The sequence below is a fragment of the Chiroxiphia lanceolata genome (assembly GCF_009829145.1).
Source record: "Chiroxiphia lanceolata isolate bChiLan1 chromosome W unlocalized genomic scaffold, bChiLan1.pri scaffold_44_arrow_ctg1, whole genome shotgun sequence".
In the NCBI taxonomy this organism is placed as follows: domain Eukaryota; kingdom Metazoa; phylum Chordata; class Aves; order Passeriformes; family Pipridae; genus Chiroxiphia; species Chiroxiphia lanceolata.
Genome location: NW_022476500.1, coordinates 644,714 through 671,560, shown reverse-complemented (window position 1 = coordinate 671,560; position 26,847 = coordinate 644,714). Strand labels below are relative to the sequence as shown.

General features: G+C 50.9%; 2 protein-coding genes across 2 annotated transcripts; both read right to left on the bottom strand.

Annotated features, from left to right (window-relative positions):
* Positions 1–8,967: 8,967 nt before the first annotated feature.
* Positions 8,968–10,204, bottom strand: LOC116781394 (gastrula zinc finger protein XlCGF49.1-like). The gene has a single exon (XM_032677069.1). It carries the CDS (start codon positions 10,079–10,081, stop codon positions 9,449–9,451), a length of 633 nt encoding a protein of 210 aa, XP_032532960.1. The 5' UTR covers positions 10,082–10,204; the 3' UTR covers positions 8,968–9,448.
* Positions 10,205–16,464: 6,260 nt separating this feature from the next.
* Positions 16,465–18,666, bottom strand: LOC116781379 (BTB/POZ domain-containing protein KCTD9-like). The gene is given in 6 exon segments (XM_032677057.1): positions 16,465–16,610; positions 16,613–16,700; positions 16,894–17,027; positions 17,283–17,388; positions 17,617–17,781; positions 18,598–18,666. Coding segments are annotated over 6 exon segments (588 nt in total). The 3' UTR covers positions 16,465–16,584.
* Positions 18,667–26,847: the final 8,181 nt, after the last annotated feature.

Sequence of the window (26,847 nt, the reverse complement as noted above, 5' to 3'; positions counted from 1 at the left end):
CTGGCCGTGGTCTCTCTGTTTCTCAGCACTGGCATATTTTCTGACCTCAAACCCCACTCCATCTCCTCCCCATCCCTGGATCTGGCCCTGTCAGTTCTATACTCAGTGGTTCCTCCAGCACTGAACCCCCTCAGCTACAGCCTGAGGATCCAGGAGCTCAAGGATGCCCTGCGGAAACTGATAACTGAGTGTTTTTCAGAAGCAATAAACTCTCCTTCTCTGCATGTTATGGACCTCATTAAAGGTCAGTCTTGTTATGTACTTCATTAAAAGCCCACCATATCTTCTGTATTTTTTGCTCCTGGGACGGGTGTTATTTTTGTGAGAATTTGTTCACAACAAAAAATCTTTATACATATAAATATATATATAAAGGTATATATATATTTATATATACATAAAAACCATTTTCAATTCAGTGTTTGCCTTTCTAGCCTGGCCCACAGGCTGTACAAATTGGCAATTGTACTCACTGTGTGCTTAAACCAAATAAAGAACACTGCATTGACTTGTTTACCTCACATCTTTCCTCTCTGACTTCTCTGCAGCTGCAGGCTCGGAGCCTCTGTGCAGAGCTGGGCCAGAAAAGAGTCCCAGCAGAGCAGCAGTGTCAGGGAGCAGCAGCCCTTCTCCTGCGTGGCCTCCTCTCCCTTCCCTTCCACACTGTCCTGCAGAGCCCTGTGTTGTTGGAGGCCTCAGTGCTCTGGCAGTCGGTGCCAGTCCTGCTGCAGGACTGTCCAGGGACTGCAGGCAGGGACAGCCCCGGGCACTGCTGGCCCAGAGCTGACCTCTGCAGCAGCACTGCCATCCTGCAGGGGCATCTCCTCAGGCCAGGGCCTCAAAGCTTCCATCTGCTTTCCACTTTGCTCTCCAGGAGGTGCCCAACACAAAGCCCTGCAGAGGAAAACAGCAGTGACCAGCACAAGGGGGGCAGTGCTCAGGGTGGGGGCACCCAGCAGTGCCCTGGCACAGCCAGCGCCGCTGCCAGCACTGGCCTCTCACCCCAGGCCATTGGGCTTGTTCTTCCCTCCAAGGGGGGACAGCAAATGACCAGCTCAGGAGTCCATGTTTGCACTGCATGCACAAGACATGCCCATGTGTCACGGCTTGGGGCTGGGGGGGTGGAAGGCTTAGACAAAGTTGATGGCAGAAGCCGTCTCGTTGAGCTGCGAGGTTCAGAAAGGACCCCCTTGCTTTCTAAATTCCTTCTCAGAGAGGAGCCTGGTTGTGGCTGGATCCAATCTCAGGCTCAGATTTTGGTTTAGATTGAAGGAATTATAGAGGTGTGATGTAATCACTTTGTCCTGTAGGTTTTAATGATGGTAAATGAGAAATATTTCTATAAAATAAATTATTTATTATGACAAATGAATAGACAATTGATCAGACAAGTGAACAGATGAAAAATATTGCACAGTATAAAAGCCAAAAACTCCTAGCAGTATAGTGTAAGATAGGACAGTGCAGTCTCTCAAAGCCATTCTATTAAAGCAATTGGATCAAAGTCAGCAAAAAGAAACAATCCTGAAGCAGAGATTGAGGTAACTCACCCCACAACGACAGGGGGTAGTTCTCTCTCTTTCACTTAACCCCTGGGCAGTGACCATGAAGAACTGTCCCTGCTTCATGGCAGAAGCTCCACACACTTCAAGGAAGTCTGTGGAAGAATCTGCCACATGACAGTTGGATGGGGCTTTTATAGTTATCAAGACTGCCAGACATATTTGCAGGCCAGGAAGCAGCTTCTCTGTCAAATCCTACTTCAAAAATCAGGATGTGTGTTTGAAGTTTCATGAAGCATTTTGGGTTTAGCATAATTCAACATTAAACACAGCACCTTGACACCAGCAGTAACTCACCAAAGAGAACTTGAATTGTTTGCATTCTCTGACCATTTTTTAGGTATTTTCAGAGCAGAGTGTCCTGCCAGAAATGGCCCCTTGATTCCATGAGATTCCAAAAACTCTCGGGGTTTCTTTGGTTACTCAAGGCCCTGCAGTGTCACAATCGCCCCTTGATTCCACGATGTTACAAAATATCCCAGGGTTCCCTTGGCTCCAAGAGGCTCCCCAGTGTCCCACCGGCCCCTGGATTCCAGCAGGCCCTGCAGTGTCTCAGTGGCCACTCGGTTCCAGGAGCTCCTGTTGTGGTTGAGCTCAATTTCCCCATCCCCTGCTGTGCTCCGATGCCGTGAGAACTGCAGAGAAGCGAGCTGAGCACACGGCGGGCCCTGGTCCTCTTTGGTGGCCGGGGCTGCCCCGAGAGGGAGTCCCCGGCCGCTGCCCCCGGAGCCGCCGCGCCGTCCCCTGAGCGCGGCTGAGGCGGCAGCGCTGGAGCGGGGTCGTGTCTGCCCGGAGCCGCCGCTGCCACGAGGCTGCCGCCGCTGCCGCTTTTGGCCTGCGCTGCCCCGCAGCCGCCCGGCCCCGGCTTCCCAACACTGCCGGCGCCTGCGAGCGGAGCCGGCGCTCCTGCAGCGCCTCGGAGTTGCTGCTCCGCCGCCACAGCGGCTGCCGCCGGCCTCTGTGCCCGGAGCCGCCGCTGCCACGGGGCTGCCGCACTCACCGCCGGGGTTGCCGCTCGCGCAGCCGCCGCTCTGCCCCGGCTGCACCGGGACCCGGCACCGCCTCGGGCCTGCGCTGCCGCCTCAGCGGCCACAGGCACAGAGCCATGGGGGGACCTTTGCTCTGCCACTGCTGGGGCCTGGCTTTGTTCTGCTCGGGGCTGGGCTTTAGGGAAATTGCTGTTCATTTTCATGCTCCACTGGAACAGCTCCTGAATTCCAAAGGTTTCATAGTCCAGGGGGAGGGGTTTCTATGGCATCGGAGGTGCGACCCCTTGGGACACATTGTCAATAAACCATCCAGCTGACTGGGATGGGTGTAAGAGCTGGGGAATACAGGATAATGAGTCATACCCTGAAAGTCTTGGAATGCTCTCTACCTGAATCGTAACTCAAATGGAAGAGTTTGGATACAATTCCCAAATAGTTTGGAAACTCCAGTCATTCCTGACACCAGGATGGAAATTCAGCAGATAACTAAAGCCAGTCGCCTTGGGAGCCCACAACCAGCGGGGCTGAGGGAGGCCCTGGCAGCTCCCCAGCACCTCCCTCTCAGTGGGACACCTCTGGCAGCCTCTCCCAGCTCGGGAACCCTCCAGTTTGCAACACTCCAAAGATCGTCTCTGATGGCCAGGACAATTCTGATCCCCCTCAACAAACACTCCTCCAGCTGTGACCCTTGTCTGTTGGCAAACACAAAGGCATTTTTGGGAGTATTTCCCTGACAACGAGGAGAATTTGGGACAGGGACTTTTAGCCACCCAGCTCTTGATGTGTCCACACATCTCTGCCTGGGTGTGGGTGTGAATTGACTGTGGTGTGAATGTTGTTCTTGTGAATCTATAATTCAGTCACTGTTAAAATTGTAGCAAATGCTATTGAACCACTTGATAACTGTTCAATTGGTCAATAATTAAATGTTACTAATGTCTTTTGCCCCATTGTATTTGGATCCAATTCTTTTGTGTCCTGACCCTCTTGCATCCCAAGGCTCTGTGTAAATAATTTTCTTTCATCAAAAAATATATATTTTTTGTGATGTCCACTTTAAAATCCTTCTCCTTAGCTAAACTACTGAACAACTCCAATTACTGTAGAAGTCTTGAAGTCTTGATGGCAGTAAAGAAAGGAAATAATTTGTTTTTCAGTGTTTTAATTGATTCCACAGTGTGTTTGGAGTCGCATCAGCTGTCAGTCCAAGATAGGCCATGTCAAACTGGTGAGGTTGGGAGGTGAGGAGCAAGGTTGATCATCCAAGGGTCCAGTGTGGATCTCCTGAGGAGACACCAGGCATCAAGATCACTTGGAGAACACCTCTATCACCTCTTCTTTGAACTAAAAATATCCATGCTTTGATTTAAAAAAAAAAATACAAACTTTGAAGACTTGTTTTGAATTGCCTTGAAGACAATTAAAGGAAGACAAAGAGATCCTGAGCATTTCTGGATATTAATGAGCCCCATGGTGTGTTTGCAGCCCAACCCATGATCCTGAGGTACTGAGAGAAGATTGAAGCAGCTGCTGAAGAAGTCAGAAGCCAAACTGCAAGTGCCTTGAAGCATTGCTGGGCCCCACTGAGGGCAGGGCACTGACAAAGCCTCTCCAGGGACTCCTTGGAGCAGCTCCTTGGAGGCCAGGAGTGCAGGCAGACAAAGGCTCTGGGCAGGCCCCTGCATGCTGAGCAAAGCCTGCCTTGGTTTTGTGGAGCACAAAGGCCAAGGCCTGAGCCCCAGGCCCTGGCCCAGCAGATCCTGTCCCTCCCGGCTGGCTCAGGGCTGTCTGGGGGGCAGTGGGATGGGAGGGGGAGGAACAACAAAGGCCCAAAACTGGGCAACCCCTGCCAGGCTGCTGAGGGAGGGGCAAGGCAGAAACCAAGTGCAGAACCTGCCAGGCAAGTTGCTTGTGGTGGCCTGAGTGGCAGAGGCAGCTGCCAGAGGCAAGAGGACAAAGGCCTGGGTGCCTTTGGGCCTTGCAGCCCTGCCAGAGCCCTTGGCCATCTCTCCTGCAGGCTGTCCTGGCCTGGCCCTGCTGCTGCTCTGGCCTTGCAGGCTGCACACCCCCCTCCTGCTTTCCCACCCCCCTCCCAGCAAGCATTTCTAGACCCTCCCTGATGTCTCTGCACCAGCTCTGGCTGTTGCCATGTGCACTTGGCCTTATTACCTTGGATCCTGAGCCCCTGTGCCACAGGACATCCCTGCCAGAGCCCAGGCCCTTCTCCTGGGGGTTACTGCAGAGCTGAGCAGATCCAGGTCACCTCCCATTCCTCTGCCAACCCCCTGGGCCTGCTCTGGGCCCTGCAGGTCCTTGCCCTGCTCCCAAGGGCTGTGGGGGTGCTTAATGGTCAGGGCTTGGGGTTTTGAGCTCAGGGTGGGGATTAGGCAGAACTTTGGAAGGTTTGTTGTTCTGCTGGCAGTGTCTGGTTCATGATTAGGGTTTTGGTCTGGGTTAGGATTAAAGCTTGGCTTTTCATACAACAATGCAGGTTTGGAATTGGGGTGGGCATTAGAGGACAAATAAGAGTCCGGAGTTCTGGGTTTGGGCTTTGCCTTTGAGGTCAGGTTGAGGTTGCGATTAGAGCAGTGGATTCCTTTCTATGGGTGGGGCAGCACTTTTGGATTGGGGCTTGAGGTTAGAAACAGTGTAAAAGTCCATCAGGAGTGTTTGCACAGTCAGTGTTTCAGCACCCTCAGCCTTAACTGAACCTGTTTTTACCTCATAAAAATCGTTCCCCTCTGTTGGATAAGCCTCTCTTTCCTTCCCCAAATATCTAATCCTTTTTGTCTCAGTTCCTCCTCATCTCCCTCAAACTTCCATCTGGGTGTGTTCAGCTTTGTGATGACACTGTGCAACCTCATGGAATCAAGGGGCCATTGTGGCACTGCAGGGCCTCATGGAAAGAAAAGAACACAGGGACACTGTGAATCTTGTGGAACCAGGGGACCATTTAACGTCTGGGGCCTTGGGGAACAAAAGGAACCCTGAAACATTTTGGAACATCATGGAACCAGGGGGCCGTTGTGTCACCGCAGTGCCTCATGGAAACAAGGAAACCCTGGGACATTGCAAATCAAGGAGGCATTGTGACACTGAAGGCCCTATGGTCCCAAGGACACTGTGGAAACTCATGGAATCCAGGGGCCAGTTTGGCACTACAGGGCTGTATGGAGCCAAGGGAACCCATGGACAAATAGGAACCTCATGGAATCAAGGGGCCATTGTGATCCTGCAGGGCCTTTTGGCCCCAAAGGGGGAGGCAGTTCCACTGCGGACCCTCATGGAACTAAAGGAACACTGGGACACTGCGAAACCTTGTGGAATCAGGAGGCCATTAGGGCAGTGCAGGGCCTCATGGAACCAAGGGGCCATCGGGACACTGCGGAAACTCCTGGAATCAAGGGGCCATTGGGACACTACAAAGCCTCACTGAAGCCAAGGAATTCAGAGACTGTGCATCCTCATGGAACCAAGGGGCCATCAGGATATGCAGGGCCTCATGGAACCAAAGGATTCCTGAGACAGTTTGGAACCCCATGGAATCGAGGGTCCATCGCGACATGTGGGGCCTCCTGGAAGCAAAGGAACCCTGAGAAGTTTTGTGAGAATTAAGTTAAGGCAGCAGCTGCATTCAGTTAATCAGGATCAACAAGGAGTGTTTTGGCCTTGACTGGTGTTTTTGATCCAGAGAGTGCTGTTTGTCAAAGTGGAAACCACTTGGAACGCTCTGCATGGTAGCCTGTGTTTTTCTCTGGTGGCTGAACACAGGCAGCATATGAGGGGAGGGGAATGTGTGGGATCAGGGCACTGCTTTGGATTATCTGTTGTCATAACGTTATAGTCAAAGAGACCACAATAATTTTAAAATTTAAAATTCCAAAATTTATTAAAGGTAAATGAGCAAAACAGCGCTGGGCGGCCGGGGAGTCTCCGCTCCACCAACGGTCCGCAAGCTCAAAAAGCCAAAGCCCGCTTCTTTTATACTTGTTGCAATCCCCTCCCCCTTAGTCTTGTTCCACTTCATCATTGGTTCTCGCTGCGTGTACCTCATTCTGTTGCTAGGGGCCAGCCAACAGTCCGGTTAGTCAGCAGTCCTCAATTCCCGCCGTGTCGCAATCCCCGGATGAAGGTAGTAGATCCTCTTTCTGGACCCTTTAGCTGACCCCCCCCCCTTTTTGCTTCATGCTTTTTCTTTCTTGTAAGTGCACTTAAAGCATTACAGCTAGCAAAACAGGATACATCTTACAATGGCAACACAACATTGCAGTTTGACATTTTGCAACTTTACTTAGGTTGCAAAATGTTAAGTGTTAACCACATCCTTGCAAACTTTATTATTACGAGCTCAATTTGATCAGCAAATTATTTATCCTTGCCATTATCAACCATTACAATAAGAAAGGTAAATGGAGGTTGTTTTGATATGTATTTAAATCTTCCTTGAAAATACAACTGATAGAAAACAATGTAAAAGAAAAAAAAAGGAAAGAAAAAAGAAAATAAAAAAAGGAAAAAAAAGAGAAAAAAGAGAAAAGAAATAAGAAAGGAAAAAAGAGAAAAAAGAGAAAAAAGAGAAAAAAAGGAAAAAGAGAGAAAAAGGAGGAAAAAATAAAGAAAAAAGAAAAAAGGAGAAATAAAAAGAGAAAAAAAGGAGAAAAAAAGAAAAAGAAAGAGAAAAATAAAAGAAGACAGAAAACCGAAAAAAACCCATAAATGTGGTCTTATCACTTGTGCCTATGCCAGGTGCAAGAAATGTGTGCTCTGTATTAAAAACTGTACTTTTAAAACAAAAAAGGACGAATGTGACACCCCAAGTAGACAAAGCTGTATTTACCCTTAGTTTTTTGAATTTGAATCAACAAGTATTGAACAAAAACCCACAAGAAGACAGCTAATGAGAAGATCCTATCAAGTGCTCAGCATGGGGAAGGGCTGTGCTTGTGTTCTGTCTCTTACAGGACCCTGCTGGGTTCCAGCCCCTCTGATGGAACCTTATCCTGAGTGGAGCCGGCCCGCAATCCGATCCTGCAGATGCAGAGGCTGTCCCTCAAGAATCTTGGGAGGAGGTAGGGAATGCTGAGCAGAGCAAGCCCTGCCTGCATGTCCCATCGGGAAGACACTGTTCTAAGGAGAATTCACTGTGTCTACCAACTCTTTCAGACTGGCTTAATGACTCAGCCGTGGTGTGTCCCTGTCACTCAGATCCCTTCTTGGCCGCACCTGACATTGTGATTCATGTGACTGACAATACCTTTAACACCCCTGTAAGTAATCCTTGTTATTTTAGTTGTATCACAGATCAAAACGTATCTACCCTCCATTTATCATTAATAATTCCCATGGGCAGAAGAGCTGAATTGTGCCTCCCAGTGAACCCAAGGAGACGCTGGGAGGATGATGCAGGATACAGTGAATGAAGTAAACTGTGAAATCAAGAAATCCTCAGGGGATGGCTGATTGCTTGGATCATCTCTGCAGCAACCCAAGTAGCTACCGCAGCCACGGCTCCTGCTGCACTGGCCATTCAGTGCAGGCCATGCCTGCAGTGCCAGTGTATGGGCACTGTGGCAGCATCAGGAGCAGGGGTTTCAGAATCTGCCTGGTTTCAATATTCCAAGTCCTCTGAGAGCACATGGGACAAGCCCAAAGACAAGAAGCCCAGGTCCTGGCCCTCTTGGCCGTGAACTCTGTGTGTCCAAAAAAACAGGGGGAGACGTGGGACCAAGCGGAGTCACTCTGCACCTGCACTGAGTTCATGGGAATGCAAAGGGAGGATGGACCTTGGCTGAGTGCTTGGAGAGACAGAAGGTTGTTTTCCAAGTGGAAATGCACTTGAACCAGCCTGAATGACCAGCCTGTGTTTTTCTCTGGTAGCTGAACACAGCCAGCACATGAGGCGAGGTGAATGTGTGGGATCAGGGCACTGCTTTAGGGCGATGCTGGGAATTCCGGTGAACTAAAAGACAAACAGCGGGTGCTGCTCATGAGAGAAGAGGAATAAAAGGAGACACAGAAAAGTGTCGTCAAACAAGTCCTGCCATAGAACTCTGTGTATGCAGCCTCATTTTATCCTTCAACAACCAAAGGAAAGGGGATAAAAAGTGGGGGTTGGGACCCCAAAACTGTTCATGGGGAAACTGGGGACTGAGGGGACAATGGGAAAGTGGGAGGAACAGGGAGAAGGGTAGAAAAGGAAGGGTGGTCTGGTGGGTCCGATGGTCCCATGGGGGTCTTTGGGCACAGGGGGGTTGGCATAAAAGGGTGGCCCCCTGAGCTCCCAACTTCCTGTGGGGTGCTGGGGGCTGCTGGATCCAAGCTCACCCTTGGATTATGACAACACTTTCAGTTTAGAGAAATTACAAAGGTGTGACCGAACCACTTTTGTCCCCCAGCTTTTAATGATGGCAAATCAGATCTATTGAGAGAAAGGAATTTATTTAGGGTTCCAAATGATCAGAGAAAAGATCTTCATCAGAATTATTTACTGCACAACATAAACACTAAAATTACCAGGAGTACAGAATAAGATAGGACAGTGCTCTACACTAAAGCAATTGTTGAAACAATTCTACTAAAGCTGGTACAAAAGCAAGAATTCTTAATTAGAGATGGATGGAACTCCCCCACACCAACGCTCATGGGGAGATCTCTGCTTTCAACCTCCAGGACTAACTTTGGAGGGTCCATAGCCAAGGCAGGAATATCCCCACAACCCCCAGAAAGGGTTCTGTTGGCAGAAGCTGCCCCTGGGAAAGGGGACTGGCCCTTTGTGGTCGAAAGGGATGGACTGACAGTCACTGGACTCCAGGGGTTGCCTCGCCATCAGGGGGTTCATTTCGGGTGGAAGCAGCAGCCGAAGCTCTTCCCACAGTTGGGGTACTGGTAGGGCTTCTCTTATCGGTGGGTCTGTTGGTGTGAGATCAAGGCAGAGCTCTGGGTGAAACTTTTCCCACACTCCCCACACTTGTAGGGCCTCTCCCCAGTGTGGATGCGCCGGTGGGTGATAAGGGTGAAGTTCCGGCTGAAGCCCTTCCCGCAGTCGGTGCAGCGGAAGGGCCTCTCATCCGTGTGTGTCTGCTCATGCCTGAGGAGAGTTGAGCTGCGCTGAAACCTCTTCCCACATTGCAAGCACTTGTAGGGCCGTTCCCCAGTGTGGATGCGCTGGTGGGAGCGGAGGGTGGAGCTGTCACTGAAGCTCTTCCCACATTCTCCACATGTGTAGGGCCGTGCCCCAGTGTGGATGGCCTGGTGTCGGATCAGGTTGGAGCTTTGGTTGAAACTCTTCCCACATTCCTCACACGTGTAGGGCTGTTCCCCAGTGTGGATGTGCTGGTGGGTGAGGAGGTTGGAGCTGTTATTGAAGCTCTTCCCACATTCCCCACATGTATAGGGCCTTTCTCCAGTGTGGATGTGCTGGTGTCGGATCAGGTGGGCGCTCTTCCTGAAGCTCTTCCCACATTCCAAACACCGGAAGGGCTTCTCCCTGCTGGGAGGCTGCTCAGGAACCACCAGGTCAGAGCTCCTCATCAAGCTCCGGCCGCCTTCCTGGCACACACTGGGTCTTTCCTCCTCAGAGCACCCTGGGATGGCTTTGGAGCCCCTCCTGCGGGGGGATCTCCAGCCCTTTTCCTCCCCGCTGCCTTCCTGCGCCGGGGAGCCCTTCAAAACGGCCTCTCCCACCAGGGTCTCAAGGGGGGATTTGTCCTCTGGGCTCTCCGTCCTCAGCTCGGGGCCTGGGGCAAGAAGCAAGAAGAACAGGGAGGGGATTTGCCTCCGGCCCACAGGGAAGGCCAAGGACATCCCCCCAACTCCGGCCCCGGCAGGACGGCGGCGGCAGCGGGGTTGTCCTGCAGCCGGGGCCATGCTCGGCTGACAGAGCCAGCACAACACCTGCCCAAAGGGCCACTGACTTCCTCCTCACCTGCCTGGGGGGCCCAAGGCATCTTCCTCGCAGCCTCCTCCTCCATCTGGCCAAGTTTTGGGAAGGACAAATCCTGATGGGGGAAAACAAGGGCTGAGCGTGTGGGCTTGGGGGTTCCTCCTGCCCAAGTCCATCTCTAGAACTTACTGGGCATCGTGTGACCATAAAAACCTCTAAAACACCAAGATTTAGCCCAGAAAAACCCAAACCACCCAGATTCAGGAAAAGAATTCCTCAAAAATAGCAAGAAGACCTCCACCCTCCCGAAGTGCAAATATTTGAGATTTGACTAAAATATACTCCAAAATATTAAGATTAGCCCAAACAATCTGTCCCAGAAGTTCCCCCTCTCTGGTCTCATCCCCTCTGGGGTTCAGAGGGTCTCTCCTGTCTGGTATGCTGGAGGTCCCACTTCAGCATGCTGGGAGTGTTAGGGGTCCCAAGTATCCCTTCTCCTCTGACTCTCGCCTCTGGGGTGCCACGTTCCCAGACATTCCCCCTCTCCAAGTTCTACACTTCATTGTCCCAGGTATCACAGGGGTCCCCACTGTCCAGGCTTCCCCTTCTCTGTGCCCCCCCTTTCAGGCTCCCAGGGGTCCCGGGGCTCCTGCCTCTCCATGCTCCACCCTCCAGGCTGCAGGGGGTCCCCCAGCTCCGCCATTGCCCCGCTCCGCTCTCCACATTCGGCAGCTCCCGGGCTCCACACCCACCCCCGGCACTCCCGGGGGGCCCCAAAACCGCTGTGCCCCCCCTGCCAGCACCAGGCTGACAATGGAGCCGGCGGGGCCTGACCCAGCAACACCAACCCCCACTGCGGGGGGGACCTGCATCCCCCCGCCCACCGCCGGGGCTCTGCTGCCAACCCAGTCTGGCACCCCCAAAAAACACCTCCTGTCCACTCCCAAGAGCCACCAAGGGCACAGCCCTGCACAAGGTCCGGCTGTGCCCAAGGCAACCAAACAGCCCCACAGGCAGGGGCACACCAGAGGTTTCCCCAGGGCAATGACAGCAGGGAGCGGATCGGGCCCCCTGACACGTGGGCGGATTCTGGGTTCAGCCTGACCAGGGGTAATTTGGCACCAACAGCATGGCCCCAACCGCTGGCTCGGCACAAGGGGCCCGAGCTCCCCCCTCTCCAGGCTCTTGGGGCTCTCACAGCTCCCCTCTCTCTCCAGCCTCGTCCGCTCTCCAGGGATCAAGGCATGGGGACACAGAGGGACCCCCACAACAACCCCGCTCCCGCTCTCCTCCCACCCCTTAGCCCCCCTCTCCCACCTGTTTCCCATCGGCCCCCAAAACCCCAGGTCCCCCCAGCTCCCTTTGGGGGTGACCCACCATCCCTCGCGCTGCCTTTGGGGGTCCCACCCGCTCTTTTCACTTCTCTCGCCCCTTTCCCATCGTGGCCACTCCGCTCACCCGACAGCAGCAGGAAGGGCAGGGGCAGGGACAGGGGCGGAGCAGCAACAGCAACAGCAGGAGAACAATCGCCCCCCCATCCCACAGGTGCCCAGGAAGGGGGAACTCATCCCAAATATCCTGGAGAGAGCGTGGGGGATCGGGACATAATCGGGCTGCCAGCACAGATTTCCCTGCAAAGTCTGCAGAAAGTCAAGTTCTGCAGAGGAGATTGTGCCCCATGCATGGGATTGCAGAGGGGCCCTCAGGTCCCCAGCACCAATCAGCAACCAGGAAGAGACACAAAAGGCCCCACCAAAGATTTCGGGTGGAGTGTCCTGTAGGGAGGGGACAGTGTCACCCCACCAGGGTGGGGTTGGCAAGTGGGAGGCCGCTCCAGGGGTCTGCAAGAGGCCTCGTGCTCTGCTCGGCCCCACCACTGGTTGGTACCAACACCCCCGGCTGCCCCCGGCCCTGGGCAGCTCTGCTGTGCCCTCACTGTGGCCCTGCAATGGCCCTGCCTGTCCCTCACCCGTGGCCCTGCCCATGGCCCTGCCCTTGGCTCTCTCTCTGCCAGCTCAGTGTGGGGCACACGGGCTGGGGGTCCCTCCCAAGCCCCCCGGGCAGCCGGCGTTGGCTGGGGGGATGTGAGGGCTGGGCCTGCTCAGCACAGCCCCGGCCTCATGCCCAGCGCCTCTTTCCTGACCCACACAAGAGCTTCCCGGCCCCCCCAGGGCTCCCCTGCTGCTGCCTCTGCTCCTGGCCCTGGCCTTTGCTGCTCCCTTGGCTGGGGCAGCGGCTGCAGGGGGGGGATGGCAGCAGCTTCAGCTCCACGGCACTTCCTGGGGGGAGCTCAGCCCAAGGGGGCACGGGCAGGGACCTGATGGGGATGGACAGGGGCCCAGCAGGGACAGCCAGGGCCTGCAGGAGAAGGCACAGGGACAACCTGGACCCCCACACTGCCACCGCTCTCTCTGCTCCTCCTTGCAGGCTCTGTGGCCAGGCACAGTTTGTGTTCCTGGGTGCCCACCATCTCAGCACTTGCAGCCGCTCAAATCAGCGCCCGCAGCTCTGCAGCAAAGCCCCAGCTCACCTGGCACACAGGGGATGGACACAGCACCTTCTCGGGGATGGGCACCTTCGCCTCTTCCCCACCACGGGGCTCTCCTTCTTTAGTAGCACCTCTGCCTTGCACTTAGTCTCAGCCTCACCTCAGGGCCTGGGCTCAAGGACATGAACCTGCAGGGAGGGGACATCATGTGCAAGCTCAGGGTTGCCTGCTTGCACTGGCCTCTGGGCTTCTTTCTCCTTCTACAATCATCCCAGAACTAAGCCTACTTTAATAACATCACACATTTACAGACTAACCTTGGAGATAGATATGGACAGACATCTCTATCACCCTGGGGATAGAGCCTCAAGCATGTGCTGCCATAGGAATGGGAATCACAGAATCACAGAATCAGCCACATTGGAAAAGACTTCCTTGATCCAACCCCGCCGTGCTTCCCACACCATGGCACTGAGGCCACATCCACTCTCACCTTCAACACCTCCAGGGACGCTGATTCCACCCCCTCCCTGCCCAGCCCATTCCAAGGCCTGATTACTCTCTTGAGAAAACATTGCTTCCCAATATCCAACCTAAATCTCCCCAGGCACAGCTCAAGACCCAGCCCTCTTGTCCTACTGCTGCTTCCTGGCAGAACAGCCCCACCCGCACCTGGCTACAACCTCCTGGCAGGGACTTGCAGACAGTCAGGAGGTCTCCCCTGAGCCTCCTCCTCTCCAGCTTCAACACCCCCAGCTCCCTCAGCCTCTCCTCACACCACTTGTGCTCCACTCCCTTCCCCAGCCTCGCTGCTCTTCTCTGCACCTGCTACAGCCCCTCCAGGGCCTTCCTCAACTCAGGGGCCCAGAGCTGGACACAGCACTCCAGGGGTGGCCTCACCAGCGCTCAGTCCAGCCCAACAATCACTTCCCTGCTCCTGCTGACACACTCTTCCTCAGCCACCTGGCCACACTCTGCCAGGATTTGGGGGGTGGGGGGCTGGGGGAGATTTGGGGGGATCTAGGGGGGGTGGTTGGGGATTTGGGGGGTTTTGGGGTGCTTTGGGTGCATTTAAGTGAGTTAAAAGGGTCTGGGGGATCAAAAAAGATCTGTGGGGGGAGGGGATTAAACAGAAAATGGGGGCTAGGGGACCTTTTGGGGGGTTAATGATGTCTGGGGGGAAAGAGAACGAGCAGCACCACGAGCAGGTGAGTCCTGAGACCTCCTTAGTGTACCCAAGACCCTCTTTGCGATCCTCAAAATCATTTGGGACTCCTAGAATCCCTCTAGAAAGCCCCAAAACTGCTTCAAAGACACCTCCCCCCAAAGCCCTCCAGGACTTCTCAGTTCCCTCGCAGACTCCAAAACTCCCTCACGGACTCCCAAACCCCTTCAGGGACCTTCAACCTCCTCCCTAAGTACCCTCACGACACCAAACCCCCTCAGAGACCCCCCAAAACCTCCTCAGGGACCCCGAAAAGCCCCTAAGGGATTACAAAACCACAGAACAGCAGAAGAGCTTTCTGTAAAGGAAGAGAGCAGAAAATCTGAGAAGGAGGAGACCAAGGAAAAACTGAAGCAAAGCAATAAAATCATCCTGGCTCTTGCAGTTTTTCCTTCACCTTCTTCTCACTTTTCCTTTTTTTAAGGTACTTTTTTTCGTTGGGTGGTTTTGATTTTTTTTTCCGAGGGACTTTCTCGGCAATCGAATCACCCATTAGGGTTCTTGGGAGGCCCCCAGGCCCCGCGACCCCCGAGACGGTTCCAAGGCCCTGCGCTCTGACCCCCGGGAACCCTCGAACCCCCCCCGCCGAACCCGCCCGAGCCCTCCAGCCTTTCCACCCACAGCCGCGCTCCCCGCAGCCCCCGAGGGGATCCCCAGACCCCGTTCTCCCGCACCCCCCGCCAGGTCTCACAGACAAAGGCAGGTCCCGCCGCCATCACCGATTCCCAGCAGTCAACGCGGCGCTCTGCGCGCGCACCGCCTTTGGAAAACACCGCCACAGTCAATCAGCGCGCGGCCACGCCCCTACACGCCCGCCTCTGCGCCTGCGCCCCGCGCGGGGCACCACGGGAGTTGTAGTTTTTACGGCGGATCATAGCGGCCTTTTGTACGAGGATAATAAGGTTTTTTTTCCTTTATTCCTTCTTTTTTGTTCTTTCTTTTTTCTTCTACTTCCTTTTTTACCTTCTTTCTTTTTACTTTATCTTTTTCTTTTTCCTTTTTTCCTTTTTAATTTCTTTTTTATTATTTGTCTCATTTTTCTTAGCTATTTCTGTCTTTTTTTCTCTTTTTTCTCAGTTTTTTTCTGTCTTTTTTCTCTTTTTTCTCCTTTTTCTGCTTTTTCTCTTTTTTCTTCCTTTTTTCTTTTTTTCTATTTTCCCTTTTTTTCCTTTTTTTTTTTTTTTACATTTTTTTCTATTAGTTGTATTTTCAAGAAAGATTTAAACACAGATCAAAAAAATCTCCAAGTACATATCTCAGGACAACAGATAATCTGGCATTCTTCCAGGTTCGTGAGGATTCCCAAAATCACAAACACTGAGACACGAAGTGTACCCACACAAAAAACAGCTTTCCCTGCTTTTTTCCACAGGTAAAGCAAGTGTGGAAGGGGTACTTGGCCCCAGGCAAGATGCTTTTACAGCCACTTTACGCAGCCCAAAGTGGATCTGGCTGGCAAATGGGATTATGCCCATGCTTTCCAGGAGGATTTCCACAGTACATTGAGGAGAAACAGGGGCATTTATTCATCTCCTGAAGGGATGAGAAGAGGGGGGAGCAGGTGCTGTGGTTCCAGAGCTTTGGGGACAGTTCTGTGTTTTCCTCTGTCCATTGAATTCCCAACAAAGAAGGAAAAAGCTACAGGAACTCCAATCTGGAGTGCTCAGGACATGTGGAAGCAGGGGAATTTTTCTTTCCAGCTGGGATTGAGAGTGCAATTTCACACTCCTTTGGAGAACATTAACTAAGACAGCCCATTTCTGCCCAGGGATCTTCCAGTGGGAACTCAATCCGGGCTCTGGGCAGGTCCCTGCAGGGGCAGCAACTTCCTCTGCACATTTGAGGGGATAAAGCTGCTCTAACCCTGCACTCCAACTATTCCACAGCAATTTAGGACCCCTGAGGACAGTTCCACACTGTTTCCACCCCAGCAGAGACCTGAACACGTCCTGTGGGCACTGTGTGACCACCCCTGGCATTAACACCCTGCAGGAATGAAGACGCTGACTGTAAAGACACTTGTCTACCTGTAAACCTCAACTTTCTTTGCTACTGTACAGCAATAATATTTTCTATTCATATTGCAGCTACAGACTTAACAAGTAGAATTGCATATATTGTGCTTTAGAAATTAAAATGCACTCCAAAGTCAGGCAATGCTAAACAATTAAAGTCTTGAACCCTCCCCCCCAAACCAGCCCCACTTTCTGGTTTCACAACCAGCCCACTTCCTCACTCTCTTCACAAAGGGAGAAACTCTCTCTTTCCACCTTGGAAACAAAAATTTCTTCCCCAAAAAGTGATCACAAAGAGTCTACTTAGGCACTACTGCAAATGGAAGTTGTCTAAAAATCATTCCTTCTAACTCAGGAAGGGGAGGAGGTGAAGAAAGTCACAACAAATGTTTGGATTCCTTCCTCTTTGACGTGTTCTCTTCCCTATCTGACGCGCTGGGACATGTGCAGGGGGTCAGCATCTCTTCAAAGATGGCTCCTTTCACATCAGAGCCCCTCAAATTGGCTTCCTGGAGGTCACAACCTGATAGGTCACAATTCTGAAGGGGAAAAGAAAAAAAAGTGTCAATGGAATGCACCCAGAACTCTCTTCAAAGCTTTACTGGAAGTCCATTTACCTGAACTCCATTGTACTCTGAAGCTGGAGAGGTCAGCCAAAAGCCAGCAATCCCCCAAATTACCAGGTGACCATAAGATAGAAAGGAATAGGATGGAAAATGAATCCTAACTCACTTCCAAATCAGTTCCTGCCAACGTTGCTCCCCTGAGGTTACAGTTCTTTAGTTTGGTGTTTCTCAGTGTTGCAACTCGGAGGTTAATTCCTGTCATCTGACTGCCCTCCATGGCCACTCCTTTCAGGTTGGCACCTGGAACACACACAGAAAGGAGTTCTGTGAGGAAAAACAGTCAGAAACACAGCAGCTCCACACTGGTGCTGCCTCAGAGCTGTGTGAATTGGAGGAGGACAAGGGCATTTCGGGCTGAGATGGTCACAGACTCAGGGCAGCCCTTGTGGGCCCTTCTCAGGCTTGGACAAACCCCAGCTGGACCTTTTCTGGGCCATAGAAATGCACAAACACAGGCTTCAGTTGGCACAGATTCACAAGGCAAAAACTTCTTACCTTCCAGATTAGCTTGAAGGTCTGAGGGGTTCTCAGAGTTGCAGCCTTTCAGGAACGCTCCCTCTGCGTTGGAGTACAGCATCTTCACCCCTGGCAGGTTGGCACACTGGCACAGACAGGAGTCAGTGAGAGCTGGAAGAACAACACCAAAGACAAAAAAGAAGACACTTTTAATTTCTGCTTTGGGAGTCAATCGCATTAAGTCATTACTGGGAGGAAGTGTAAAAGCTTTGGGAACCAGAACAACTCTAGAATATATTTAAGAACTCGATGTGTTACAGCACTCTGTTTGTTCCAGCTCCTCTTTGTTAACACAAGTCCGACCCTCCCAAACTGCAGCAGCTCTTCCATCCAGCACAGAGCCTGACAGGTCAGCCCTCTCCAGGCTGGCACAGCACAGGTTGGCACGGGCCAGGTTGCAGCAGCTCAGATTGGCCACCTTGAAGTTGATGCAGCAAAGATCCAGGTGGGAAGGATCTGCTCCACTGAAACTGAGACCCTGGAAATCCCAAGGAATAAATCCCCCAAAAAGGTTACAGAGGGGAAGGGGTGGGTCTGGACACAAAGTTAACATCATTGTGTAGATAGGTGTGCATTAATATTTACAGTGTATAAATATCTATGTATAAATATATGGATAGAAATTTATTAAAATATTTACTGTCTATAAATATACACAGATACATGATAGTTACAGACACACACAGGTCCTGGGAAGAGCTGAAGACACCCCACCAGGGCTTATGAAAAGGAGGGAGAGGGACTTTTTCTATGGGCCTGGAGGGACAGGACAAGGGGCAATGGTTTTTCAACTGAAAGAGGGCAGGGTTAGATGGGAGACTGGGAAGAAATCCTTCCCTGGGAGGGTGAGGAGGGCCAGGGATGGAATTCCCAGAGAAACTGTGGCTGCCCCTGGTTCCCTGCAAGTGTCCAAGGACAGGTTGGATCAACCTGGTCTAGTGGAAGGTGTCCCTGCCCATGGCAGGGGGTGGAATGAGAAGACCTTTAAGGTCCCTTCCAACCCAAACCAGTCCATGATTCTATACAGATAAATACACACAAGACCATTTATTCTACTACTTCAGACTAATGAAATCTAAATGCAAAACTCTCAAAAATTGTCCTTGGTTCATTTTACACTTAAACAAATTGCTCCTCCAGGAAAGCTTCCCCCTAAAGCAGGAATGCAGCCCAAACCACCCTGGAACTTCAAGTCAAGGTCACCTGAAGCACAGGACCAACACCAAGCCATCAATTCAGGCCAGAAGCACTGCTCTTCTGGCACCGACATCCACATCCATGAAGAGCTTCCAACATTCCCAGGCTCCCAGGTGCTGTGTGAGACACCTGAGCTGGTGAGCAGGGTGATGTCAGGGACAGCCATGGTGACATAAGGGGCTCTGGGGCTGTGGGTAAGGCGGTGGCTTGGCATGGGCTGGGAAGCAGGTGTTGGGGGGACTGCTGCCAAGTGCCTTGATGCCATGTTGGGGCCTGGTGGCTGCCTGGGGAGCTTTCCAGGCATAGACCTTATCACAAAAAAAACTTCTGTCCTTCATACAGGCAGGAAAACTGGAATCCTGATGCCTTCAAATCTTCAGCAAAAACCATGATTCAAACTACAAGCACTACTCTTCTGTCACCACAGAGCCAGTTGTAGGTGGCTGTGATTTAATAAAGCAGCAACAATGGGCCCAAACCCATGGTGTCCTTCAGATGCACCACGTCCAGAGCAGACTGCATCCTGCTTGTCCTGTCCTGCTGCCTGCAGGACAACTTCCTCCTCGGCACACCCTCAGCCCCAGGCTTGTTTGGGAAGTTGAGCTCTGGCTGAGGCTTTCCCCAGGCCTCATTTGTCTGTCCTCAGGGCAGTCCCCCCAGCACCCAGCCAGGACAGGGCACAGAATGAGTGGCCCCAGCTCTGCCTCCCCAGGGGTGTCCAGGTATCCCACGAGGCATCTGCTCTTGCTGCATCACCACCTCCCCTCACCAGAATGGATTTGGAAGGCTTTCCAAGCACAGGGAAACAGAGGGGACGAGAGGGAAACCTCAGGGCTCCCAGAGGGACTAGAAGACAAACAGGGAGTCTGGGTCACCACCCCCATGGCAGAGGATGGGCCTCCCCTGTCCCTCTCTTGCACTGGTAGCACGTTTCCATCTTTTCTGCCCTGGGGGAAAAGAAGTATCCTTTGACTTGGAAGAACTGATTAGCATCATCTTGTGATGCCCTGGGAGGGGATTAGTTTTGACGGAGTCACCTACAGGAAAGTTTGGACACCTCCCTCAGTGTGCCCTGTGCCGGTGCTGAGCACATGGAGGGAAACACATCAAGAGTCAGACGGCCCTGCCCAGAACAACTGACTGCCTGAATGAAGTTCTTGCCTTTTCTCTTTTTTAAAACCCAGTTCCTTCCTCAATATTGCCTCTGGCATGAGTGGCTGAGAAGGGATAAAACAGGAAATACATACAAAATATGCTCCAAATACAATGGATTTTCTAGTCTCATGGCTGGAAAATGCAGTCTCTGGAATAGTTTCCAAACCAGGAGACTTCTTCCACTCTACCATGTATCTCATCTGTCATGAAGTTTCTGTGCCTACAGATGCTCTAAGGATTATTGGATGTCATCCTAGGCATGCCCACAGTTATCTACTGATGGCCTTGCCTTTCAGAGAGGGCACTGCAGTGGGGGAAAGCACGAGAAACTCTGTCCTTGGGAAAACAGAGGCGTTACTTTGTCAGCCTCTTGAATCTGGGTCTTGCTCAGGGCAATCAGTGGAAGTTTCAGAGAACAGCACTTCTTATTTATCCAATCAATCAAATAAATCCCAAGTTGATAGAGGCTTGCTGTACTTCCTGCCCTAAATGTCTGTCCTCCTTAGCAGGTAGACTGGCACGACCTGGCTCTCTAAAAGATCCTCTTCCAATCTTTTGGCAGTTTCCGTAGATGTCAAACAAGCATCCTTGTGGGAAAGGGAAGAAAGGTGCAACAAGGAAAGCAAAGATTGAGAGAATAGCTGGACTAAACTGGGCTCCTTGAAGTAGTACTTGATAGACACTTCCTTCTTACCAAGGGGTAAGAAATAGGTCTGTCTCCTTTTCCTATTTACAAATCCCTAAAGGAAGAAAGTTCCCTGCTCATCTTCCTGTAAGGAAGAGGGGAAGGCAAAAACAACAGTGAAAACCAGGTAAATTATTTTTTTTAAAACCTCAGGGAAAAGAATCCCCAAAGATGTCTTCTTTACAGTCAGTCAGCTTACCACCCCAGGAACTTCACAGCAGCTTTCCTCTGCCACACCTGAGGATCTACGGGAAGTTCAAGCAGTGGCACATCAACCTACAGGAGAAGCCAATAGGAAGAGAGGCTTGACACTTTCTGAACCTCTTCAACCTAATTCCAGTCTCTCTGCTTATCCCTACAGATGCCTTCCTGAGCAGAGGGAGCATTTCCCAACCATGGCACTCTCACTGCCAGACCCTTCTCCAGCTTCCCTGGAGATCCTCATTGCCTTGCTCTCCCCATGGAGATGTACCCTCAAGTGGTCAGCCCCCTCCCTGTCCTCTATCTCTCAGAGGTTCCATGTCATCTTAGAATTATTCTCTTTCATTCTGAGAGCTGGGGAGAGTGGAGTATTCCTCAGGAAGAACAAATCTAAAACAAGGTACCGGACAGTTTTATGAGTTGTCCAACTTGTTCTTCCCAGTTGTCATTGCAGCATTAGGAAGCTCCCTCCAACTCTATTTTTTTCCCATGACTGAGAGCTGGCATGGGGAATTCTGGTGGTCAGTGGGAGGGCAATAAATGTACCAAAGAGGGCTTGAAATATCTTGTAACACCTCTGAGGAAGGAGTAATACCCAGGCAGACGAGTAACATAAAATATTCTAATTCTCATATTATCCTATTGTGGACCTTAATTCTAATGAACGGGACCTGCAGGTTGCACTAAACCCAGTGGAGACATCTTGATTTTCAGCAGATACAGACACAGTGTGGGTTTTGTCATGCACAGTTGGGCAGTCAATTATGCTTGGGCCACTCTGGGCAAGAAGGACACTGAGGTGCTGGAGCACGTCCAGAGAAGAGCAACGGAGCTGGGGAAAGGTCTGGAGCACAAGTGTGATGGGGAGTGGCCGAGGAAACTGCTGGGCTTTGGCCTGGAGAAAAGGTGGCTCTGTCATATGCTGGTTTCCTTTCTGCTCTAACCTACCAAGAGTGGTTATCATACACTTCCCCCTGATCTGCTGCTGCAGCCAAAGACACTGTGGAATCCCAGAAGACAAACTTCTCCAGCTTGTGCCACATCTCCAGGGTCTTTGTGGACTCTTCCCAAGTTTGACAGTTCTGCCTTCCTACTGTTGCCTTGCATTTGCTGAGGCAGTTGGACTAGATGACCTCTCCATCCAAAACGATCCAATGATCCTGGGAGGATGCACTGAGCCAAGACAACCTAGAAAGTTGCAGAGTTAGGAAAGAAAGAAGAACAGCTCCCCTTCAGGGAGACTTACCACTTCCATTAGTGTGTGTTGTTTGGCATTTGGCTGGGTAAAAGACTGCAGTCTTTTTGGTCGACAGATGCAATCCAGTGCTGCATTGCACAGCTTTTGCTGACAGCTTTTTTCCTGGGGAGGGCCTAGTCTTTTGCTCTTTTACAAAAAACACCACTCACACCCAATGTTGTGCCTCCAATGTTCCTTTATTTTTTTGGAACAGTGTGTCTACTAATAAAGATGTGTCGGCTTTGGGGTTTTGGGGCCAATGTAGCATAATTTTCTGCATTGTTTGGACCCGTTGCTAGGGTTTGGTTCCAATATATTTTTTGTACTGAGTATCTCTCCAAGTGTCTATTTATAGATTTATAACCAAAAAGGCTCTTTTTCAAAAGTTTTTATTCCAAAATGTTTTCAAACCTTTGCATGTGTATGTGTTCTCATATAAAAATCACCCATAACGATCCATCATATGACATCACATCTCTCCTGTGACATCACATCCTTCCTGTGACATCACATCTCCTATATGATGTCGCATCCATCATATGACATCACATCTCTCCTATGACATCACTGCTTCCCCCTGACATCATATTCCTCCTGTGAAATCACATCCTCCCTGTGACATCTCATCCTCCCTGTGACATCACACCTCCCCATGTGACATCACATCCTCCCTGTGACATCACATCTCTCCTATGACACCACACATTTCCTGTGACATCACATCCTCCTCTGTGATGTCACATCCTCCTCTGTAACATCACATCCTCCTCTGTGACATCACATCCTCCTCTGTGACATCACACCCTCCTCTGTGATATCACATTTCTCCTATGACATCCCACTCCCCTGTGACATCACATCATCCCTGTGACATCACACCTCTCCTGTGATGATATATCATCTCTGTGACATCACGTTCCCCCCAGTGACATCACATCCTTCCTGTGACATCACATCCTTGTTGTGAAAAGAGGTCTCTATTACGTGACGTCCTTCCCTGTGACTTCACAGCGCCCCTGTGAGATCACATCCTCCTCTGTGACATCACAGCTCCCCTGTGACATCACATCCATTGTATGACATCACACCTCTCCTGTGATGATATATCATCCCTGTGACATCACATGCTCCACTGTGAAATCACATTGTCCACAGTGACATCACATCTCCTCTATGACGTCGCATCCATCATATGACATCACATCCTCCCTGTGATATCACATCCTCCTCTGTAACACCACATCCTTCCTCTATGACATCTCATCCATCATATGACATCACATCATGTGCCAAGGAAAAAACAAGGAAAAGTAAGCAATTGAAGACGTCTCTGTGGAGTGCACTGGTCCCGCTGCTCATTCGCACAAGTGACCAGTCTCCGGGCGTGGCCAAGGTACACACTGGAAGGCTGAGCACTGGCATAGAGAGAGGTGGGCTGGCCTGCCCTGTGGGGCCCAGGCAGAAGGACAAGGGCTGCTGGCAGTGCGCAGCAGTGGCCCAGCGCAAGCCGTGGTAAAGGTCCCTGCAGAGTCAGCGCCAGCAGGGACAGAGAAGCTGGCAGGGTCATTTCCAACAGCTGCTCTAGGGTTCCAGTGGGGCTCATCAGCCTCTCCATCCAAAATGATCCAATGACCCTGGGAGTATGCACTAAACCAAGAAAACCTAGAAAGCTGCAGAGTTAGGAAAGAAAGAAGAACAGCTCCCCTTCAGGGGAACTGTGACATCACATCCTTCCTGTGATATCATAGTTCCCCTGTGACATCACATCCTCCTGTGCGACATCACAGCTCCCCTGTGCCATCACATCCTCCCTGCGACATCACATCTTCCTCTTGGACATCATATCCTTCCTTTGACATCACATCCTCCTGTTTGACATCATATCTCCCACATGACATCACAGTTCCTCTGTGACATCACATCCTTCCTGTGGCATCACATCTTTCCTGTGACATCCCATCCTTCCTCTGACATCACATCTCCCCATGACATCTATCATATGACATCACATCCTTCCTGTGACATCACATCCTCCTCTGTGACATCACATCATTGCTGTGACATCACATTCTTCCTGTGACATCACATCCTCCTCTGTGATATTACACCTGCCCTGTGACATTACATCCTTCCTGTGACATCACATTCTTGTTTTTATAAGGCCTTTCTATTACAACATATCCTCCCCTGTGACATCACAGATCCCCTGTGACATCACACCCACCCTGTGACATCACATTCTTCCTTTGACATCACATCCTTCCTTTGACATCACATCCTTGTTGTTCCAATGCACCTCTATGATGTCATGTCCTCTCCTGTGACATCACATCCTTCCTGTGACATCACAACTCCTCTGTGACATCACAGCTCCCCTCTTACCTCACATCTCCCCTGTGACGTCACATCCATCATATGACATCACACCTCTCCTGCGATGATATATAATTTCTGTGACAGCACGTGCTCCTCTGTGACATCACATCTCTCCTATGATGTCACAGTTCCCCTGTGACATCACATCCTTCCTGTGACATCGCATCCTTCCTGTGACATCACATCTCTCCTGTGACATCACATCTCCTTTAAGACATCCTTCCTGTGACATCATATCCTTCTTGTAACATCACATTCTTCCCCATGACATCTCAGCTCCCTTGTGACATCACATCCTCCACGTTTCTTTTTATAGATTTACACCCAAAATGGCTCAATAGTTTTTATTCCAAAATGCTTTCAGATCATTGCATGGGTATGTGTTCTCTTATATAAAAATCACCCATAAGGAATCCCTATACATGTGTTATTTGATGGGGTCACTTTTCTGTGTTAAGTCCCCCAGAATACACCCTCCTTAAAATATGACAGCTGATCCATTTGGAAACTCACCAAAGGACAGGTGAGCTTCGTTCCTACTTTCCTTCATTATTTCCTAAGAAATGATATTCAGGTGCTGAAACATGATGGTCTCTCCTTCTGCCCTGATTTGTCTTCCTCTAAGCCCTCCTTTTCCTGTTCCCATGGCTTCCACTACCTTGTTAGCTTGTCATTCCACCCCCCCCCTTTACACCCCCAAATAACACGTTTTTCCTCTCCCCCTGTGAACCATCACTACTTTTCTATCAACCGTCTTCCATCCAAGCAAGCAGCAATCTTTCCTGCCAGTGCTGCTGCTTGGAGAACCAGAAATGCTGTGCTGTCCTTTGCCTGTTGATAAACAAAGCAGTTGGCTTCTTCCTCCAGGGACTGAAAGTGTCACCTCCCCCAGACTGGGGCCTGGAATTCCAACCACATTCCTGACCTTGGGTTTCAGTCTGGGGGAGGAGAAAATAAAAAAGGTGAAGAGATTACAGCAGTAAGTAAACTGGGGCTAAGTGCACCTTCATTTTCTCAAGCTGTTCTGGAGAAATAAATAAAAATAGTACTGGGGGGGGGAGGGAAAGCTCAAGTCAGGTGTCAGTTTACTGAATTGTATCAGGGAATACAGAATAGGAACATGCCTGTAAACACACACCTGCACTAACTTATCAAACTGTACAGTGCAAAATCTGTCCACAAGGAGTCTGTACAAAACAGTGGGAATGGAATCAGAGAGGGGAAGGAAAACATTGTCAGCAGTGTATGTACCAGTCAAGGGGCATTACTGAGCAGCACCTACATTTCCATGTCTCTGTGCAGGGAATTTTTCATGTGTGCCAAACAGTACATCTTGAAGCTGCTTCCCGTTGAAATACTATAGACATTTCAGGGCACCTGAACAGCCAGATTCTTAAAGCACACCTACCTCAAGACAAGTGATTCCCAATCACTAATTAAAGAAACATAACTCAGATGTGCTCCAGTGAGATTAACATCAGAACAATATTGTCACTGTCTACTGGTCTCTTGTGCTCCTCACTGGAAGGCACTTGGTGCACCCCTGGATATCCTGCTAATGAGGTAAAAAACTAACCCTTCTAAAGTTCCAGATTTTCCTCACCTGTTTGGACACAGTTGGACAAACTGGACCAAGTTATTCCTTGAAAGCCACCTGCTGGATTTAGCATTAATTACTCCTTGTTTTGATCGTAGAGGAAAAAAGCTCACACAACACAATCTCTGTGGACCCAACAGAGAAAACATCCCCAGGGTCTTGTTAGAGCACAAACCTGCAAACAGGGATGACAGGTCAGAGAATCACAGAATCATCAGTGTTAGAAGAGACCGTCCAGATCTTCTAGTCCAACTGTCAACGCAGCACCACCAGAATCACCCCTAAACCCCATCCCAAAGTGCCACATCCAGATGCCACCTGAATGCTTCCAGAGACTCCACCACCTCCCTGGGCTACTTGTTCCAATGCCTGAACACTCTCTCAGTGGAAAAAGGGTATTTGAATATCTAATATGAACCTTGCCCAATGCAATTTAAGGCCATTTCCTCTCTTCCTGTCACTAAAGGCTTTGCAGAAGAGACCAACTCCCACCCCACTAAAACCTCCTTTCAGGTCATTGTAGAGAGCAATGAGGTCCCCCCTGAGCCTCCCCTTCTCCAGACTCAACAAACCCAGTTCCCTCAGCCGTCCCTCAGCAGACATGTTTTCCAGAGCCTTCCCCAGCTCCGTTCCCTTCTCTGGACACGCTCCAGCCCCTCAAGGGCCTTTTTGCAATGAGGGTCCAGAACTGGACAACGCACTCCAGGTGGGGCCTCAGCAGTGCCCAGCACAGAGGGGCAATCAGTTCTCTGCTCCTGCTGGCCACACTCTTCTCCACAAAGACCACGATGACCATGCTGGAGCCCAGAGCTGGAGGCAGTTCTTCAGGGGTGAAAAAATTACAGCCGTGTGTGTTCCAGTAAGGACACTGTGGAACCTCCTGGAGTAAAGGGGCCATTGTGACACTGTAGGGTCTTCTGGAGCCAAAGGAGCCCTTGGACACTGTGGAATCTCATGGAACCAAGGGAGCATAGTGACAATGTGAAAACTCATGGAATTAAGAGGCCATTGTGATACTGCAAGGCCTCATGGAACCAAAGGAACCCCGGGAGACTGTGGAAACTCATGGAATCAAGGGGCTATTGTGGTGCTCCAA

Excerpts from the sequence above, each read along its gene's own strand:
- LOC116781394 (XM_032677069.1), bottom strand. The coding sequence starts at position 10,081 with ATGAGGAGCTCTGACCTGGTGGTTCCTGAGCAGCCTCCCAGCAGGGAG.